The 21,934-nt window shown below is 30.1% G+C and overlaps 1 protein-coding gene and 1 pseudogene across 1 annotated transcript; both read right to left on the bottom strand.

Annotated features, from left to right (window-relative positions):
• Positions 1-4,149: 4,149 nt before the first annotated feature.
• Positions 4,150-17,428, bottom strand: LOC114178617 (annotated as a pseudogene).
• Positions 17,429-19,421: 1,993 nt separating this feature from the next.
• Positions 19,422-19,931, bottom strand: LOC114175878 (egg cell-secreted protein 1.1-like). The gene has a single exon (XM_028060720.1). The coding sequence runs from the start codon at positions 19,910-19,912 to the stop codon at positions 19,514-19,516; it is 399 nt and encodes a 132-aa protein (XP_027916521.1). The 5' UTR covers positions 19,913-19,931; the 3' UTR covers positions 19,422-19,513.
• Positions 19,932-21,934: the final 2,003 nt, after the last annotated feature.

Below are 21,934 nucleotides of genomic sequence, written 5' to 3'. Positions count from 1 at the left end.
AAGTTAGGGTGGTAATAAACCTGAAGGAACATTGGCGTTGTTGACCTTAGGATTAGTTGACGGAGATGATGCATTACCCTGCATAATAGACAACATCATTGAAGTTGTAGTTCAGTTAATCCATTCATTGTGGACTGCAATTGTTGCATCAATGGATTCGTTGTGACATTATTTGCTGAAAATTGACTATTCCCATTGGACTTAGAATAAGCATTCTGAGTGACTCCATGTCATGGGTGCTCATGAGGATAATTGTGTAGCTTCCAACATGTTTATTTTGTATGATGATCTCTATCACAATGAGAGCAATGCAACGACTTTCGATTAGATGAATTAAAACAGGAAGGATGACCTTGTTTGCGTCGAACAACAAGGGTTGTTAGTTCATTCTTTTGAACAACCATGGCTAAAGCTTCTATTGTGTCACTTCTGGTGTCCAAATGTCGTTATTTTTCTTCTTGAATGATGGAAAAATAAGCATGTGTAACATCAGGCAATGAATTCATTGAGAGAAGTTGGCCACCAGTGGCGGAACTTGGACAAAAAATTTGAGGGTGCCAAATTATATTATATATATATATATATATATATATATTAGTTAAAAAAACTCTTCATTTATTCTAGTTAAAACAAGTACACAAAATAATAGAATTCAGACAAAATATGACTATCATTCGTTATTATATCATGATACCAAACCAAAAATATCATTTTAGATAAGCCCTTCGTACCTCATCAATTTGATTTCGCTAGTATTGTGAAATTTGATGAGACTTTTCCCGGATTGCGTTCTAATGAATTTTTAAATTCATTATATGTAACTCTAAAAACTTTAGAGATTTATTTTTCATTGTCTTGAATTCTTGGTTCTTATAAAATTTCTCAAGTTTAGTTAACGTAGATGCAATTTTTGTTCATCTTTATCACAAACTTTCCTCCTTAAAAAAATAGAATTAATTCTTTTACTCTTTATCATAATCTTTCTAATATAAATTTATCATCTCTCCTGTATAAATTCAAAACTTTAACCATAGGCAGGAAAACACAAAATCTCTAAATTTCATAATTAGAGTTATACTAATTTGGAAAAAAATTATAAGTAGGGTTCATACCAATTTAATAAAAGAATCCCTAAAATCATAATTAGGGTTTATACTAATTTGGGATAAGCATTCTATGAAGAATCATAAATCTAACATACATAAATCATTATAAGATACTAACCTTGATATGTGAGAGATCATGCAAAGATGTATATTTCAATCTCAATCTGTGTTCTCCAACCTCTGTTTCCAATCTATCTATTCGTATTTTTTTTTCTCCTCACACACTTTCATAATAATTTACATGGTAGAAAAATTTTATAGCAAAAACAAAACCGTAATCTCTTTTATAAATCAATGTTTCCATTACATTTTTTATTTTATTTTTATTATTATTTTCCATAATATAAACTTAATATAAATAATATATAATTATAAATTTTAAAAATATATAAATATATATAAAAAAAAAAATCCAACAAATTTTTGGGGAACCGTGGCTGCCCCTGTCCCTTTGATGTTCTGTCCATGTTGGCCACAGATAGTATTATAAGAGTCATTCAACCTCATAAGAAATTGCATCAATTTGTGCCTTTTATTGTTTGCTCCACAAATGCAAGTTGCATTATTAGATGAGCCTAACTCATCCCATACTTTCTTTAACTTCGTGTAATAGGTTGTGACTGTCATTTGATCTTGAGCCAATCAAGCAATGTCTCTCTCAATCTGGAAAATTTGTGGTTCATGACTTTGAGAGAAGTGATTTTGAAGATCTTCTCAAACTTCATGAGCATTGTTTGTCATAGAAAATAACATTATCTACAATATCAGGTGTCAAAGAATTAAAGATCCAAGATAATAACATGTCTTTGCATTTTTTTCATGTTGCATATTCTTTTGGTTTGTCTCTCGCAGAGGGTGCCTTGAAAGAGTTCCATCAACAAAATTCAATTTGGATTTTGCATTTAAGGAGATGATTATGACTCTATGCCGAGTCGAAAAGTTATCTTCATCTAGAGGTTTTGAAACAAGGACCATTTCGGGATGGTCAAAATGATGGAGAGTATAAGAACTATTAGAATTTGGTTCTTTTCCATCGTTAGCCATGGAAGCCAGGATAGGAAAAAAAAGGAATGAATTATTGAGCACAAGATCGTTCCTACTTAAAGAAAACAAATCAAAGAGGAATTTTGTTCTATATCTGATTGGAAGGAAAATTATGGATATATACAAGAGAGAGTATGTATGTATAATTAATATATACAATCCCTACAGTTACGCTATTATTCCTATAATAATGCAAAACGTGCAAAATTGTTCATGTAATTTAACTATTTTAATAATTAAAATATTTTCTCATGATATATATAATTTCTAACTGTTTCTATATTTATTTTTTTACTCAATTAAATCTCAATTTTGCTTAGAGTTAGACAATATTGTTCCGATTCAAATGAGACCAAATTAATTATAACTTATATGTTTATGTTAAAATAATTTTTTAGAACTTATACGTCAAATTATTATATATAAATATTGAAACTAATTATATTTTTTAATTTAAATTAAAAGTTACCTATTTTAAGCTTATAATTTTTTACAAATTTTGATAAAAATGTTTTTTGTCCATCTTGTTTCATCTCAATAAGTTAATATTCACATGAAATTTAAACTAAATTATTAATATATTTTACATCTCTTAATTTAATTTGTGTACTAAATTCAATTTTATAAAATAAATAATATTTTTTTACAAACTTTTATAAAGTACATCAAGTTTGGTAATTTATTTATTTTAATTATTAAGTAAACTGAATTCAATTAACTTTTAAGTTAGTTAACTTGAACAAATTAAACAAGTTTTATATTTTAGGCAAAGTTAACAACATTGTTTAATTTAAAAAAATAAAAATTAAATATAAGAACCCATTGTCACATAATACACAACACTAACCCTTACACGTAAAAAAAAGAAGTAAAAAGATTAACAAAAATATATAAATAAAAATAAAAAATACTATAAACTAACACGTAATATTGACAAAGATGGCATTGTCAATTCAATACCATTTATACAAATCTAACATAAAAGACTAAATTAAATCTATTAATATAAAATTGAACTTAATTATAAAAAAGAAGATTAGTACTAAACGAATCATAACAAAATTTTTTTAACCAAAATAATAATTAAACTAATCTTATTCTTAAGATTTTTGTCGAAAATCTACTTCTAAATATGTTATAGACCATGGCTAGCTCTTTCAATTTATTAGTGCAATTAAATATAATTTTGGAGTCTGATTGTTCTTGAAATGATTAAAGTGATGCATTGTTATGATTTGTTGGTTTTGAATTTGTGTTTAGTATGAGAAAATTAAATGATGTTAGTTTTACCATGAAATTAAGGTTTATATTTTTTTTCTTTGTGCATTTTAAACTTACAAAGGTGAATAAATTAATTGTTTAAAGAATTTAGTTTATTTATAAAGATTTTGCAGAAGTCCTGATTTACATGAGATTCTACTTGGTGGATATCATCCAAAAGGTAAGGTTTCACTCACAAACTTGATTCGTCTAATATATTCTAATGCGTTCAATGAGTTTTTTAAATTCGAAAAAAGAGATTAGAATTTGTCTAGCAAATGCACACTATGATAGCACTTCATATTTTCCTAGTTAAATCCACTCAACGAATTACTCTGTTTCATAATATTATATTTAATTAAGATATATGTATTAAAAAGTTTATTTTTATGATTAATTATATACACTAACATGTTGTGGTTTGAATAATTATGAATTTGTATTGAATGAATAGAATCATTTTATATTAAATCAATTCAAGTTAAGTATTTGAGATGGTATTCTGACCAATTTGTGATTTGTATGTATTAAGTACATGATACCTTTATGATGCAAGTTAGAATTATTTTAGTTTAGTCCAACTCTAATGCAATTTAGTTCAATTTATTTAAATTATCATACAATTTAGTATTTTAAAATCACTTCTAAAATCTAATTCATCTTTAGCAGTTCAATTTATAATAATTTAATTTAATTTAATTCATATACATTTTGGTGGCCTCTAAACACTGACATATACTTGGTGTCCATGCAACAACTAATATCAACAAAATTTACAATAGTAGTTTTTTCACTTAGAAAATTAATGTGTCTATTCTACTCAAATTTGTAAAAAAATTTACCGCTGTACTCCAAAGGTTGTAATTTAAAAGTATAAATCAATCCGAATGATTATATATATATTTTTAGTTGGAGGATTCAAATGCTGAGACTTATAAAGAAAATTAGGCACTTAGACTAAAGGAGGTTGGTCTTGTCATAAAATTTTCAATTGAAGATTTGTATATCCGGCTTTAGCTTTATTTCGTTCAAAGAGATCTTTAAGTGCTTCCACAAATTGATTGTGTACTCGGTCAACCTAAAACCAAATATAAATGATGTCAAAATCCATGTTAGAGTTGTGCATTGCAAACATAATTTTGAAAATCTTTACTCAAACATAGCCAAACAAAAATTGATCTCTACAACTCAGATTAGTTGATATATCATTATAAGTTGGTAGTGTTAACTGTTTATGTTTTTAATTAAGTAGTTTAAGGATTTATTAATATAAATTATTGACCTGTTTTTTAGAAAGAGTGAGAGCTCCGGTAACCACCCATGCATAGTGGTAGACAATTTTTCAACTTTTATTTTCATGTTTATATTAAAACAGATAAGCCTACTATATGTCAACCAAGACAGGGTGAATTGGTATTTCAAGAGATTTTCTACATTTTAAAATATTCTTGAAATATTTTTCCAATCTTTATCAATGCTCCAACCAATTTACTAATGTTGTATTTATGGATTAATTTAAGCAATTAGGAATAACATAAAAGATAAAAGAAAGAAGAGAAGACAACAATTTTTATACTAGTTTGATTTAAGATGAATCTACGTCGAATCTTTTTCTATGCAACTTAAGCTTAGAAGGTTTACACTAAATCAATAGAGATCCAAGACTTACAAGATCACCTAAATAATCCTAGACTCTAAAGACCCAAGAACTTAATTCACCAATCAAGAACTCCTCCTAGATGCAATGCTTTACACAATTGCAACTAGACATTCACCTACTCAGTGAATACAATGAAAAGAAATGCAATTCAAGAAGAAAAGGAACTGAGTACACCTATTGTTATGCAGAAATCACAATTAGTCCCTAATGCCAAGCTTGATCTCCTAAGATTAACTCCATCCTTAATTTCTTTGAACATCCAGCAGAATAATCTCTCAAGAAGTCAATAATTCTCTTTTCTCAATCTCTCAAAACAGGTCTTATGTTTCGTGTGTTTGAAAAAATGAATTTTTCTAGTGAGATTAATGGATTAAGAATTTTACCTAATCGATTATCTTGATTGAATTTTGATTGCAGTAGCTGCAGTGCATTTCGATAATCCATTAGATAAGTTGCTAATCCATTAAGGACTTCTATAACACTTATATTTATGCAATTTAGGATTGAATGGGTTGATCTCAGTTGTTACAGGCTTGACTTACATTGATCATAGGAATGCACTACCTATTTATATGAATGGTTACACCTATTTCTAGTGAGAAGGCTTGATCATTGTGCATGACTTTAGACATCATCAAAACTTCAATTTGAGTGGGTATGATCCCCTTTCAATAGTTTACTCCTATATAAATGTAAATTTTGAATAACACAGTAAGCTCTAATTCAGAAAAAAAAAAGTCTTTACATATTTTTGTTCACATTTGGTATTAGAGCTCATTTCACAGCGACCTAAACCAAAATATATAGTGTGTGAGAGTGAGTCAAACACGTGGGGAGAATCTGCATCAAAACAACTGTGTAGGGTGAGTGATACACACAAGTGAGCTACGAGTGTTTATAGGAATCATCTGCATCAAAACAATTGGGTAGGGTGAGTGATACACCACGTGTTTAAAGGAATCATTTAGGGATGCTAAATCAATGAAGTACGTTCAACATGCTATTTCAAATTTTGATGTGCATTATGATCACTGGCCAAGCTTATGGAGAATTTCCTTTGCTCCAAAGAGTATTGACCTTTGGTGGAATATGGGATTGACATGATACCAAACAAGGCAAATGCTTCAAAAGCAGAATGCAAAAGGATGGATGGAAAAACAACAACACAAGGATTTAAAGATAAAGAATTATCTCTATCAAGCAAATGATAGAGAAATTCTCGAGGACTTTGAAATGCTACAAATGAAGGAGGGAGAATCAATAAATTCATACTTTGCACAAAATTTGAAGATAGCCAAAAGTATGAAAGCGGTTGGGGAAAATATGCAAGACAAGTTCAATTATGTGGTGTGCTCCATTGAAGATCCCACAATATGGATACTATGACTATAGACGAGATGCAAAATAGTCTATTATTAGTTCGTGAACAGAGAATGACAGTCTCAACAAAAGAGAAGTGGGTTATGCAAACTATGGTTGATGAGAAAAATGGAAGAGGTAGAGGAAGATGGAGAACTAGAGGAAGGGACACACAAGTATTTAAAATGGATGAAATTGAATGTTTAAGATGTCATAAGTTTAGGCATTTTCAATATGAATATGTGGGAGAAGAAGAAAAACTATGTTGAAACAGAGGATAAAGTAGAACAAAAGGATGAACTCTTGTTAATGGCCTTAGTCGAATACAAAGAAGGAAAAAAGATGAGTGGTTTTTAGACTCGGGTTACAGCAATCACATAAGTGGCAATAAGGAGTGGTTCTAAGAGTTAGATGAGAATTTCCGACACAAGATAAGTTAGGTAATGTATAGCCGTGAAGGGGAAAGACAATGTTTGAATGGTTGTGAATGGAATTATACATGTAGTCACACATGTATATTATGTTCTTGAACTTAAGAACAATTTATTAAGTCTTAGGCAACCTTTTAAGTATAACAATTCAGAACAACAAATGCAACGTTGTTCATCTAGAGAGAGGGTTGATTATGGAGGTACAAATGAGTGCAAACAAAATGTTTGTGCTGACAACAATTGTGGGAGATAATTCCCAATTGTGACATAACAAGCTCAGGCATTTAAGCTATGATGACAACAACTCTTATCTCTAAGCAAATGGTGATGGGGTTGTCTTCTATCACAACTCCTCAAAATCTATTGTCTAGCAGGAAAACAACACACAATGCCTAAGAAAGGTCGGTTGAGAGCATCCAAGTGGTTGCCATTTATTCATGCGGATTTATATGGGCCTATTAAGCCAACATCAAATTTTATTGATGATCTTTCACGTAAAACTTGGATGTATTTCTTAAGTGAGAAATATGAAACTTTTCTCTCTTAAAAGGCGTTGGTGAAAAAGGAGAAAGCATGATATGATATGAGTAAATATTTTGATCTTAAATTTTATCTTTTTAAGAAACCTTGTCAAAGAAGGAAGTATCAAGTTGAGCTAATGGAGATCTTAGAATCAAGTGACTGATGACATTCAAACTAGAGCCATTTGTGAAGTTGAGACATAATTAAAGCGTAGAAAATAAACTAATGCTTGTTTAGACATTTAGTTTAAGAAAGAGATTGTTGGCGGTTTATTTATGTTGTTTATATTTTTAATTAATTAGTTTTAAGATTTAATAATATTAGTTCAATTATTAATTGTTCTTTAGAAAGAAAGAGATAAAATATAGCTCTTGTAACCACTCATGCATAGGGATGGCAACGGGTCGAGTTGGTCACGGATAGTGCCTACCCGCAATCCGACCTGCCAAAAAAAAAATCCACCCGCTATTTGTCCGTTTACCTGTCGGGTATCCGCTTAAAAAATACTCACGGATATTTTTAAAATCCGCGGATATCCGTGAATACCCGATACCCGTAAATATTTAAAAAATATATATTTTATAAATTGTTTAATATAAAATTATAAAAATAAAATAAAATAAAATAAAAATTATAATTAAATTTGACATAATAAAATATACTGCTAATTTTAATTATAATTAAATTTAACTTAATAAAATATAAATTAAAGGTTTAATTATGCCTTTGGTCGCCATTTTGGAGTCAAAATCTCAAAATGGTATCCGAATTTTTAAAAGTCTCAAATTGGTCCCCTTTCTGTTAAAACGTCTCAAGTTTGCCTTTTCTGTTAAGTCTGGCTAGACGACGTTAAATGGGATGCCACGTGTCAGTTCCTTGATTTTTTGAATTTTTTTATTTTTATTTTTATTTTTAAAATTTTTTATTTTTTATGTTGAATTTTTTTTAAAAAAATCAAAAAAATTGTCACGTGTCAAGCTGTCATCTTGCCACGTGGCAGTGATAATGACACGTGTTAGTATTATGCCAGGTGTTATTTTCTTAGTCTCAATTTGGTCCATGTATTCTAATTTTTGTCTCAATTTAGTCCATATTTTTGTAAAAATAATTCAATTTCGTCCCTCTCCAAATTAAAACAAAAATTAATTTTATATAAATGTTATACAAATATTTTTATTAAATTTGATATTTTTATTCAAATTGATATTTTTATTACATATTTTTAACATAGCTAAGTTTATTTAAAAGTGTGTTTCACATTCAATTTTACTTAAAATTGTTTTCAAATTTTAAATTTATATGTTTGTTATTGTTACATGAACTAGTTAATTTATGAATTTTTTTCTATTAACATTATTTTCTATTAACAACTTTAAAACAATTTTAAATAAAGTTCAATGTAAAATATTAATTAAATGAACTTAATTTGGTTAAAAATATTTACTTGAAATATCAATTTTGATGGAAATATTTGTGTATATTTATATAGAAATTAAATTTGATTTCCATTTGGAGAGGGACAAAATTGCTAATTTTTACAAAAATTGAGACTAAATTGAGACAAAAATTAAAATAAAGGAACCAAATTGAGACTAAGAAAATGACACCTGACATAATACTGACACGTGTCATTGTCATTGTCACATCACTGCCACGTGGCACGATGACAGCTTGACACGTGACAATTTTTTTGATTTAAAAAAATAAAAAATAAAAAATAAAAAAATTCAAAATAAAAAAAGGTTCAAAAATTTGAGGAACTGACACGTGACACTCCCTCTAACGGCGTCAACCTTGACTTAACAGGAAGGGCAACTTTGAGACGTTTTAACAAAAAAAGGGACCAACTTGAGATTTTTAAAAATTCGAGTACCATTTTGAGATTTTGACTCCAAAATGTGGAACAAAGGCATAATTAAACCTGAATTAAATTTTAATTTTAATTTTTTTATGGGTAACGGGTACCCGCGGATACGGATAGTATGATACCTGCATCCGACTCGTTTATAAGTAGATATTAAATACCCGCTATCCACAACTAATAAATACCTACGAATACTAACTACCCGCTGCAGATTTTATACGCAGGTATATGTGAACATGAATAATTTTCTCATCCCTACTCATGCATAAGAGCGGCCAGTTTCTCAATTTTTAATTTTCGTGTTTCCTATTGCGTTTCAATTGAATAATACACCAAGCACCGATTCAGAAAAAAAAAAAGTTTTTACCTATTTGTGTTCACAGGAAAACCGGGTGACACAAGTCATTGAATCTTAACCTTTTCCTGATAACTTTGAAATAAATTTTAATGAATTAAAAAGGTGTGTGAATAAATGTTTTACCTGCTCCATTGTCGGTTCTGGATTTTTCTCAATCTCAATCGGTCTACCCACCACGATATACATTGGATTTTTGAATGGTATAGGAGATCTGAGAAGACAAGAGTGATGAATGAGTAATAATAAGTAGTTTAAAATTCAATTATTCAACATGAAAAGAGAAAGAGAGACGCACCCATAAATTCCCCAATAAAACAATGGCGCAATCTTCATAAACCTAGCAAGTTTTTGAACTAACTTCCCTGGAACTATCCACCACTTGTAGGAGTTCGTCTGCATAAATCGAACCAGAGATTTCAGCATCTCAATAAATAGCTCGGATTCAAAACTAATATAGTTGCGAAATTAATACCTGACCAAAGCAGAAAACGGGAACAAGGGGCACTCCCATCTCCATTGCTACCCGAACAAATCCTCTTCTCTCCTTCAGAAACACAGTCTACAAATATGATGAGTTATAGTTATAATTATTGAGTGGTTGTGTTCGGCATATATATGACATAAGTATTATATATATAAGGTTTTTGACACCATTTTTAACACAAAACCTTAAGGTAATAATGATGTTATGGGTCTTTATTTTTATATAGTGTTTAACTTTATCTATTCTATTCAATGTGGGACTTTTGATTCACACTTGGACTATTCCCAACAATCTCCTCTCAAGGTGATAAGTATGAAAAATACTTATTATTCTTATTTTATTGGACCTCTTAATTGTACTTAATCATGTGTTTTGTGGGAAGTTTTAGGTTGTTTTTAGGTTCTTTTAGGTTAGATATATTTTGTGTTATCTTTGAGATTATTGTATAGGAAAGTGAAGGATTGGAGAAGAAGTGAGGTTATTCTCTCAGGATCCAGTCGCCCAGCGAGTGTTCTCTTTCGCCCAACGAGTAATCACCGGTCGCCCAACGAGTAAGTCATTTCGCCCAACGAGAAGACGATTTTCTGAAGTGGTTATAGTTTCGAAAAGTTACACGAAACTGGGGGCTGGAGTGTGGGAATGCGACAGAACTAGAAAGGAGACGAAAAAACGTCATTCTAGGGCAAGGAGACTTCACAACAATTCATCCATTCCATGACATTCATCCATCCTTTGTTCTAGATGCTTAGGAGTGACTAAACTCCTCCTTCATTGGGGTTGGATGTAATGAACCTATACTCTTTGTAATTTTCCTATGCAATGTAATCTCTTTCGTTGTTCATATGTTTTATCTCAATTATAAATGTGCTTGATGGAAATCTTTGCTATTTGGTTGTATCTAATTATTGGAAAATGAATTGGAACTTAACCTTGGATAGAACAACCATGAGATTGGGTTTTAAGAATAGACGTAATCTCTAGGTCATTCTATACATCAAATCTTAATGCAAGTCATGTGTTAAAATAGTTAAGGAATTAATATATATATATATATATATATATATATATATATATATATATATATATATATATATGTGTGTGTGTGTGTAAGAGTGTTATAATTCATCATCTATTAAAAGAATGAGTGCACATATTTGCTCACAGAGATAATAATGCCTAAATTATAGCTAATACAATATTTGATTACATAATATTTGCTAATAGAATATTTGACATATCTTAACACCCCCACTCAAGTTGGTGCATGGATATCACACATTCCCAATTTGAATAGAGACTCATTAAACACTCTACTTGACACTCCTTTAGTGAGAAAATCAGCCAACTGCAATTCTGATCTTACAAAAGGAAAAGAAATTATTTCAGCTTCAAGTTTCTCTTTGATGAAATGTCTATCAATCTCCACATGCTTTGTTATATCATGTTACACTGTATTGTGAGCAATTGCTATATTCTGATCTTACAAAAGGGAAAAAAATTATTTCAGCTTCAAGTTTCTTTTTGATGAAATGTCTATCAATCTCCACATGCTTTGTTCTATCTGGACGTGTGTGAGACAAATAAATTAATTTTACTACTAACCTTTGGTATCTCCATTTGTCTATGTTTGCTGAATTTGAGCATTGAAAGAGTTTATGATTTTGTTCAATTGGTGTATCAACTGGTTTACTCCCAAGCAGTACAGTTCCTGATAGTAAATCAACAGTATATTTTCTTTGGCATAGAAAAATACCATGTTTTGATCTAGCTACTTTAATACCCAAAAAATATTTGAGGTTTTCAAGTTGTTTCATCTCAAATTCAGATGCAAGGTATTGTTGTAAACTGGAAATCTCATCTTGGTCATTTCTTGTAACAATCATGTCATCTACATATATAATCAAGACTGTAATTCTTCCTTTTTTCTCTCTTCAAAAATAAGGTATGATCAGAGTTACTAGCTCTATAGCTAAAAGCCTTCGTAGACTTGGTAAACCTTCTAAACCATGCTCTTGGGGATTGTTTTAATCCATATAGAGCCTTCTTTAATTTGCAAACCTTCATTCCAATTGAATCTGTCATGTCTGGTGGAGAATCCATATAAATTTCTTCTGAAATTTCTCCATGTAGAAAAGCATTTTTCACATCAAATTATAGAAGAGGCCAATCTTGGTTTGCTACTAGTGACAGAAGTATTCTCACAATATTGAGTTTGGCTACCGGTGCGAACGTTTCTTGGTAATCTACACCATAAGATTGAGTGTAACCTTTAGCCACAAGTCGTGCCTTATACCTCTCAATAGTTTCATCAACTTTGTGCTTAATTGTAAATACCCATTTATAGCCCACAGTTTTCTTCCCTCTTGGTAAGGACACAAGATCCCAAGTGTTATTTTTTTCTAAAGCTGCCATCTCATCAACCATTGCTTTGGTCCATCTAGGATCTGCCAAAGCTTTATGTATATTACTAGGAATAGGAATTGAAGACAATTGAGATACAAATGATGCATATGACTGGGATAACCTGTGAGATGACACATATTTACTAATGGGATATTTAACTTTGGCTTGGATGTCTGGTTCATATTTAGCTGGAGGTTGACAACGGTTAGAACAGGGCAGGGTGGAAGATTATACTGGACAGTAGTAGACTCAATGTTTGGTGTGTTGGTGGTCTCATGCAGACCAGGATCAATTTCATGAACGGTTTCATCTAAATTAGTATTATCAAGGGTAGGATCAAGAGAAATAATTTCTTGATTAGTTTCAACTACATTAGTATTATCAGATATAGGATCAATAGGTACCTCTGAAGAGTTAAGCCGAACTTGTGGAGAAGATTGAGTCAATTGGTTAGAATCAGAAGACACTGTATTATCCAAAAGAGAAGTTTCCATATTTAGGATTGGCTCACTTCCTGCATAATGATCTTCACACGATAATTTATCTTTACAGTTTAATTTTATATCTGGGATATCAAATATACTAACATCATGATTATGCACTTCACTTTCATTACCGCCCTGAAGTGTAGAATCAACATAAAAAAAAACTATGCTTATTAAGTGTCACATCCATAGAGATATAAAATTTCTTTGATGGTGGATGGTAAGCACAATAGCCTTTTTGAGTTGATCCATACCCAACAAAAACACATTTTAAAGCTCGTTCTTCAAGTTTTGTACGTTGATGTGGGTGTAAGTGAACATATATAACACATCCAAAAATATGAGGCGGTAAAGAAACCATGGAAGGAAGGATACAATGATCAGACAACACATCTAAAGGCCTTCAAAAGTTAAGCACACTAAAAGGTGTTCAATTAATCAAATAAACTGCAAATCTCACAACCTCACCCCATAAATGAGATGCGATATTACCATCTATCAAAAGTGATCTTGTCACCTCTAATATATGTCTATTTCTTCTCTCAGCTACCCCATTTTGTTGTGGTGAATAAGGACATGTAATTTGATGTAAGATGCCTTTGGAGTTCATGAACTCGATTAACTCAGTCTTAAAATATTCCCCTCTATTGTCTGATCGAATGACCTTAATATGTGTGTTAAATTGAGTAATTATCATATGATAAAAGGAACAAAACACATTACACACATCACTTTTATGTTTAAGCAAATACACCCAAGTTACCCGAGTACAATCATCAACAAAACTGATAAACCATTTTTTCTCGTTATGTGTAGATTGTGGGGCAGAGCCCCAAACATTGTATGAATTAATGAAAAAGGAAAATCTTTTTTTTTATTACTTAAAGGAAACACAACACGATGACTTTTTTCCATTACACAAGTTTCACAAATAAAATCAGAAATATTGCATTTATGAAATAGTGATGGAAATAATTTTTTTAGATAACCAAAAGAGGGATGTCCCAATGTTCTATGCCATAACCAAATTTTCTTTTTATTTTTATCTTGTATGTGTTCATTCGCAAGACAAGCCAACGTTCCTTTATGTGTTTGTTGTGAGACATTTTCAAGATAATACAGTCCTTCTCTCTCTACCACTGTCAATCTTCTCCTTAGAATGGATGTTCTTGAAAAAACAATGGGTTGGATAAAATAAGGCAACACAAGAATGTGATTTGGTTAACTTGCTGAAAGAGAAAAGATTACAATTCAATGTAGGAACAAATAAAACATCAGAAATTGATAAGGAGGGAGAGAGGGATATAGTACCTATACCTTCAATAGGAGATGAGATCCCATTGGCATTAATAATAACAGTTTTAGAACTATTAGGGAAAAAATTAATAAATTTATGTGGATCACAAGTCATATAATCAGTAGTACCTAAATCAATTATCCAATCACCACCCCTAGTAACAACAGAAAGATTAAGAGCAGGGTTAGATATACCTGACTTGGTCACAAATCCGACAACAGTATAACTATGACTCTTGGGGCTTCTTGCATATGGATAGCAGCGAAAGTTCCAAAATCATGATTCTCCGATTGATTTTTATGGAACAGAGCCATAAAAAATATTCAAATAAAGAAGCATGGCTTCCTATATTGTAGAGGATGTCGGTATTTGGCTCTTGATACCATATATAAAGGATTTAAAGAATAATTCTAATATATATTATTATATTATTTCAAATAATAGGGTACCATATAGATACACATAAGAGTGCTATAATTCCTCGTCTATTAAATGAATGAGTGCACAGATTTGCTCACAAAGATAATAATGCCTAAATTATAGCTAATACAATATTTGATTACATAATATTTGCTAATAGAATATTTGACATATCTTAACAACTCACTTAAGTGACCCCTTTTTGGTTATGGTTATGCAGTCATTCACTCTGAACCATCAGTTCTGTTACCACTTGATTGGATTTTTAGGATTTTTGAAAATATAAAATATATGAGATATATATGTGATATGTCATACAAAGGAACATGTTGTATTTTATTGATATACCATATATATAGAACAAAATATTACAGAATATTAAGTATAAAATATTTAGAATATTCCACTTCTAATTAAAATAATAACTAATTTCTAAAACTAAAACATATCTCTAAAATTAAAATATTTTCTAAAAACTAATTTAAATAAAAAAAATATTAAATAATATTCTCAACAAAATATAATTAACCATTCACCCATTTCAATTTCAAATATAATTAACCAAAATAATGAAAATAGTAGTAGGGTGGAGAAAAGAAAAAGAAGTGTACCTCAGAATGGGGCTCCAAAAAAGTGTTTCTCGAATTCCACCGGGTACTAAAACGCAACTGTAGCCAGCTCCCAGGGAGGAAATTAAATTTTTCTTCGTCACTGGCGAAAATCCCAGCCATGTCCATACATGTCTCAAAAATGGTATATAGAAAACCTGTTCATAGGAAAAATTAGCATTGATCCTGTTAACTTTTTTTCACTTCGGAGTCTCAAAAGTAGAATCCTTACGACGCTGCTAGCAAGAAGTTTTGTCTTTGCAAGGGGCATGAGACCTGCGTTTTCAGAAAGTGCAACCACGCCAATTCCAATAGCTGAGTGTGGTTCATAACCAAACACTGCACACACCAGGCCATGCTGTTGTTACCAATTACTGTCAATGATTTCATCACAACAATATACACACTTCACGCAACCTTATCCATTTTTTAAATAAGAAAGATAAGAGAGAATTAGGTTTAGGATAGTAATGCCCTAAAAGAGAATAAGTCCCGTTGAAAGGCAACACAAAGAGAAGATTTTCTAAGTCACTAGACTTAATTAAATTCCGCCAATCACAATTTATTCCAAAAACTGCAAGGCATCGCAGCAAAAGAAGATATTGTAAGATAGGTTACTTTTTTTTTTCTTTAATCACATAAAAATTTACACCATTATTAACATAACTTCTCAACTGAGAAACTAAACTATTATCAAAAGAAAAAACAAAAAGCACAACATATAAATAGAATTATTTGACAGGATGATATAGTTATAATTATGATGGATATAATATTACAAGTATTTCTTGTTCATTCATCTTTAAATTTTATATTATATAAAGCGAAATCAAGTTGCTCCAAATTAATTTTAAAATATTAATTTCTATCATAAGTGTCCTTCATAAATGGAGAGTGACGCGTCCCCAACCCCAACCCCAACCAAACATCTTTATGGAAAAAAAATTATTTATTACCTAATGAATAAAAAAGTACCATATAACCTACCTAAAAGAAGGAAGAAAGAATATAATTTGTTTATGGTCTAAAAAATACTACATTAGTGTTTTTGGTGGAAGTGTGTGTAAGGATTCTTTATAAATATTTGAAAAAAATAAAACTAATTCTTCTATAAATTAAAATTATCTTATGTATAAATTAATAAGTAAATATTTTTTCATATAACTTCTCGAAATTCTTATTTTCAATTTATAAATAAATTAATTTCATTTATAAAAAATATTGCAATCTTTCTTATGTTTGTAAAAAATTAGGTTAAAAGATTGATTCTTATTTAACACAACCTCCAATGATAAAGGTACTTTTATAAAGTTGACAAAGATTAAGTATTGTAATTTAGAATGATAAGAGAGTGGGTAAAAGATAAAAAGAATCTTAAAATTTAGTTGATGGATAGATACAAACCGTAAGCATGATTAGGACGAAAGGCTTGTGGTTCTTCTAGGTGAAGCTTTATGGGAAAATAGGAGCAAATGTGCTTGCAAATGTATCTGAAATTTACACAAAAGAAAAATTCCCAGATAGTTTTAAAGTAAAACTGAAAAAAGAAAGAGAGAAAGAGAAAGATACTTTGACAATTTTCGACCAAACATGCTGTTGTCGTCGACAGGAATCATGACCAACACCAAGAGCAAAGCGAACACCCTAACATGAAAATTTATGTTACATTGATGAAGAAATTGAAGCCAAACGTTGTAGTTATAAGAGAGAAGAAGAAAATAAGACGAACAAGAGTGCTTTGGAGAGAGAAAGGAAGAAGGTGGCGAAGAGTATGAAGATGATGTTGAAATGAATGAGTCCAAGGTACAGCAGCAGTGCCGGAACAGTCTTGAACATGTTGCATGATGATTCATAGGACTTTTCGATTCCATTCGAAACTTTCTCCATGCTTTCTTCTTTCCACTCTGGTAGTTGTTGGTGGATATGAAATAAATGAAGAGCATTACACATTACACAACACTGTAAATAATAAAGAACCACACTAAAAAGGATAATGAGAAATGACTTTCATGTCCCTGTTCCTCTCTCTCTCTTTCACCCAGAATTATACGCACGTTGCTTCAAGATGGAAGAAGTAGACTTCGTGGATCGTTTTCTCGTCTGACCTCAAAGTACAAATTGATGAAAGATAAAGACGTTAGAGCATCTTCCGATTCCGATCCAAATTTGTCCGACACCCATTGTTAAAAATAATTATCGCATTTTCAAGGTATTGTCCACTTTAAAATATTTGAACTCCGTCACAGTTTTGTTCTTAAAAAACACTTCAGAAAACAGAAGGAGATAGAAGTATTACACATTACGCAACACTGTAAATAATAAAGAACCACACCGAAAAGGATAATGAGAAATATTAATAAAAAATGAGAATTTGTAAAATTTATGAAAAAATACACACATTAAATTTATATAGAATGTCTTTTATCATTGAAAAAATTTTAAAATATTTTTTATGAAAGAAGTCAAAGTTACGATGATGATGATGATGATGCATGCATAGGGAGTAGTTTTTTATTTTATTTTAAATCAGTATCATTGCCCATAAAGTACAGTTAATTTGAATTTAAGTAAACAAACAAGTTTGGGGATGAATTCACCTAATTATTTGAATACATTTTTGAACATGCTTGGTTGTTTGTTTTCAAATTAAAATGTTCAAAGAATGATATACACAGTTTCTTTTATTCGTAAAGAATAATACAAATAATACATAGATAACATGATTCAGTCTATTATACAAACTTTTTGTTCCAAAATGTTAAATTCTAACCTTATTTAAGGGATTCAATTAAAAAATTAAAAAATATTGGAGTTCGGTATGTAATAATGTCAACGGGTTGTAGTTGAATAACATTTTAATATTTAACAATATATTTTAAACATAAATTTAAATAAAAATACAATACATAATATTCATAAATTTTAAACATCATGTTAATGTTTTAACACATTGAAAAACAAGTTATAAAGAAATAGAGATTTTTCAAAATCAATTGATAAAATAAAATTCATTCAACATGTGTTAATATTTTAATCATATATGATACTCGTATTCGTTCCGATAATATGCGGTATAAAAAATATTCATAAATTTCAAACATCAATATGTTAATGTTTTAACACATTGAATGACAAGTTATAAAGAAATATATATTTTTTAAAATCAATTGATAAAAAAGAACTCATTCAACATCAATGTGTTAATATTTTAATCATGTTTTTTTTTAATTTAAATTAGAGTATAACGAGTGTGTTAATGTTTTAATCATGTTTTTTTAATTTAAATTAGAGTATAACGAATATGAGTACGGATACTATGATACTCATATCTATTTACAATATCCATTTCTTACCTGTTACGAGTTTTATCAGTAGATAACTGCATCTACGGAATTTGTCGACATTCCTAAATTGAACACTCTAACCTATTTCTTTGCTTACTTAGGAATGAGAAATTGAAGATTTTTTTCCATAAATTCCACATAAATAATAAATATTATTAATTAAAATTTGATTTAAATGTTGATAATCAAGTTTAAGAATAAATTGACATTAAATGTTATTTTTAATTGTTTCTAATATAAAATATCATTAATAATAATAATAATTTATAAAAAAATAATAAAATATAATATAAAGGAAATTTTATTTATGTATTTAACTAAAGTAATTTAAAAAACTTAACATCGGAGAAATAAAATTTAATATGGATTTTTTTAAGTTATTTCTATATATATATATATATGTAGTTAATTCTCATATATTAATTTAACTTAAAAATTACTTTTAAAATTTGGTAAAAAGTATACAAATATTGATGTAAATAATAAATTTTTAAAACAGTACTTTTTATATTTTAAAATTTAATATAAATAAATAAAAAAGGTTGCAATAATTAAAATTTTAATAAAAACTGTTGTTAATAGTAATTTACTTAAAATTTAGTATAAGATAATTTTTCTAAATAATAAAAGACATAAAGTATTTAACCTGGAACTTATCCTATCGTAGCCAGATAAACAAACCAAGAAGAGAGATAAGTGTAAGTGCCTCAATTAACCTTTTCAGTATTATATTATATCACTGACTCATTTCAGAAAACATATCAACAGATCAAAACCATAATCGTGATTTCCATAAAACTGAAAATGAAACAAAAAAACACTATTATTTGTTATTCATGGTGAACCACAAACACCAAAGTTAACTCCTTTATGGAAGAAGCATAGATTTTGGTGGTGGAGGAGGAGAATGAAGAACAACTTCCTCACAGTAACCCTCCAATACATCACTCTCTTCGTCGGTGAACCCCAGAGAGGCAACGATGTTGGGCCAGCAATCATGTCCGATCACCCTAATTGCTGCGCAGCAACCATGTCCGAGGTAGGTCTCACCATTCAGAAAAAATGTCACAATTTCGCCACTGCATGCTTGGAGTTGCCACAGTGACTCCCAGCAGTTGGAAGGTTCACCCTCAAGCTTCAACCGAACCAAAAGGCTTGAAGAGGGGTTCGACATTGATCTCGACGACTCAACCATTGATGCTGATGAGACCAATGCAGCTACAGCCACAAAAGAAAAAAGGACAAAGAGGGTGTGCGTGGGAGCCATTTTGGTCTAAGGAGATGATGAAAATGTTTTGGAGAGGATGATTCTGGTGAAACCTTGGTTGGGATTTATATGGAACATGGTTTTAGTAACTTCTGGTATGAGGATATGAAGAGTGTGAAAATAATTAACTTTTTTCATAGTGGTTACACAAGAGATAATGTGTTCAGTAACTCTCTTTTATGTATCTTTTTATGATATTTGTTAATGATTAACCAATTCGTAATTATAGTCCTTTGAGTTCTTTTGGTCATTAAGAATGCATAAATAATGGAATTATAAATACAACACTTGTAAACCAAGAGTCTGCAAATTCGTATTATATTATATAATAAAATCCACGATAATTGCAACATCAACATGTTATTTTTTAAATTTGTATTCATTTAATCTACTATTATATTTTTTATTAACTTTTCATTTTCCTTATTTATATCTTAGTTAACTCTTTACTATTTTTTTTTTTGCAAAATTACCATGCACATTTTTTCTTAAGTTTCGAAACATACAGTAATATAAAAAAAATGATTAAACTTTACTTGCAATGCACCACAAATAGGAATTAGTAAGAAAATGTTTGCATAATTTTAATAAACTAAAAAATAATATTTTATTCCCTTTTCAAGATCTGAATACTGACGGTATTACTTGTCATAAAAAGGGTTAATTATGTTTTATATCCTCAAACTATTGAGCGTTTTTGGTTTTGATCATTCCTTCAAATTTTAATCTATTTTGGTCTCCATCTTTTGAAACTCGTGAAATTGGTCCCCATTTTAGGACGCCGTTAGTATTTTTTTTGAGCTGGCAAACGGAGTTCTATGTCAACCGTTATTTTAAGGGTCAATTAAGCTATAATGAAACGTGGCAAAATAAAAGTTAATTACTTTATTTTACTCAAAAGCTTCAAAGAGAGGATTAGAACCCTAACATTATGATTTGAGGATTGGAACGGTGCTAAGGTGCTAAGGAGTGTCACTGAAGAGGAAGATTGGTTCCTGTTGGGGAAAGTGAGACAACAACATTCGTCTTGAGTCAGTGATCAAAAGTGGTAGCAAATGTTTCAATTTTACGCAGAGGAAGATTGGTTCGAAAATGTCGCGGAGTTGTGCCTCGTCTTTGGAAATAACATCAAAAGTATGTGGGTGTGGGGAAAGATTGTTACTCCTAAAGGCAACTACTGTGAAGAACAATGGCAGATTATTTTGGAGATGTAGAAATTGGGTTGTAAGTATAACAAATTCCATTACTTTTGCTTGAGTTTGATCTACGGTAATGGTTTAATTTTGTTTTTTTTTTTTTTGCAGTCCAATTCACACTATAACTATTTTTAGTGGGTTAATGAAGGGGAATCTGAATTCGAAGGTAAAGAATATGAAATTGAAGCTAACAGCGGAAAAATAGTAGAAGAATATGAAGTTTGCTTGGATAGGGAGAAAGTTATCCTGGAATTGACAAAGAAAAATGAGAAGTTGAAGAGGAAATTGCAAAAAGAGAGAAGATTAGGGAAATTCCTGCAATTTTTATTTGTTATGTCATGGACGTTTACAGTTGTATTTGTGGTTATGTTCTTGTTGAAGGTGAATTTTAATTAGGTATGTAGTTGTGAGTTGTGGCAGTGATGGTTTTTTAAGTTTTACGGGTTGTTTTGGATAGGTAATGTATTTGTGGGAATTTGCTATTACTGAATGAAATGAGAAATTGTTGTCCACTAATTTTGCATTGTTGTTGAATTGGTGTTCAATCTTTGGAAAGTCAGTTCATTTATCTGCTACATAGTTAACCAATTTTTCCCTTGTGCTATTATCAATCTTTTGGCCATTTTTTTAATGACATATTAGTTTGTTTTAAATCTGGCTTATGTGAAGATTGTTATAAATTTGGCTAAGACATAAAGTGGACCTTGCAACCATATGAATTAAACAATTGATAAGTCATTACAAAAAGCATAATGTTTGCAATGTTTTAGTAGTGGTTCATGATCAAATTGTGGTCCCTACATCAAAAGTGGTGTCTGCAACAAAA

This window comes from Vigna unguiculata, chromosome 3, assembly GCF_004118075.2.
Source record: "Vigna unguiculata cultivar IT97K-499-35 chromosome 3, ASM411807v1, whole genome shotgun sequence".
Classification (NCBI taxonomy): domain Eukaryota; kingdom Viridiplantae; phylum Streptophyta; class Magnoliopsida; order Fabales; family Fabaceae; genus Vigna; species Vigna unguiculata.
This window is presented reverse-complemented; position numbering and strand designations above follow the sequence as displayed.

Excerpts from the sequence above, each read along its gene's own strand:
- LOC114175878 (XM_028060720.1), bottom strand. The coding sequence starts at position 19,912 with ATGGCTCCCACGCACACCCTCTTTGTCCTTTTTTCTTTTGTGGCTGTA.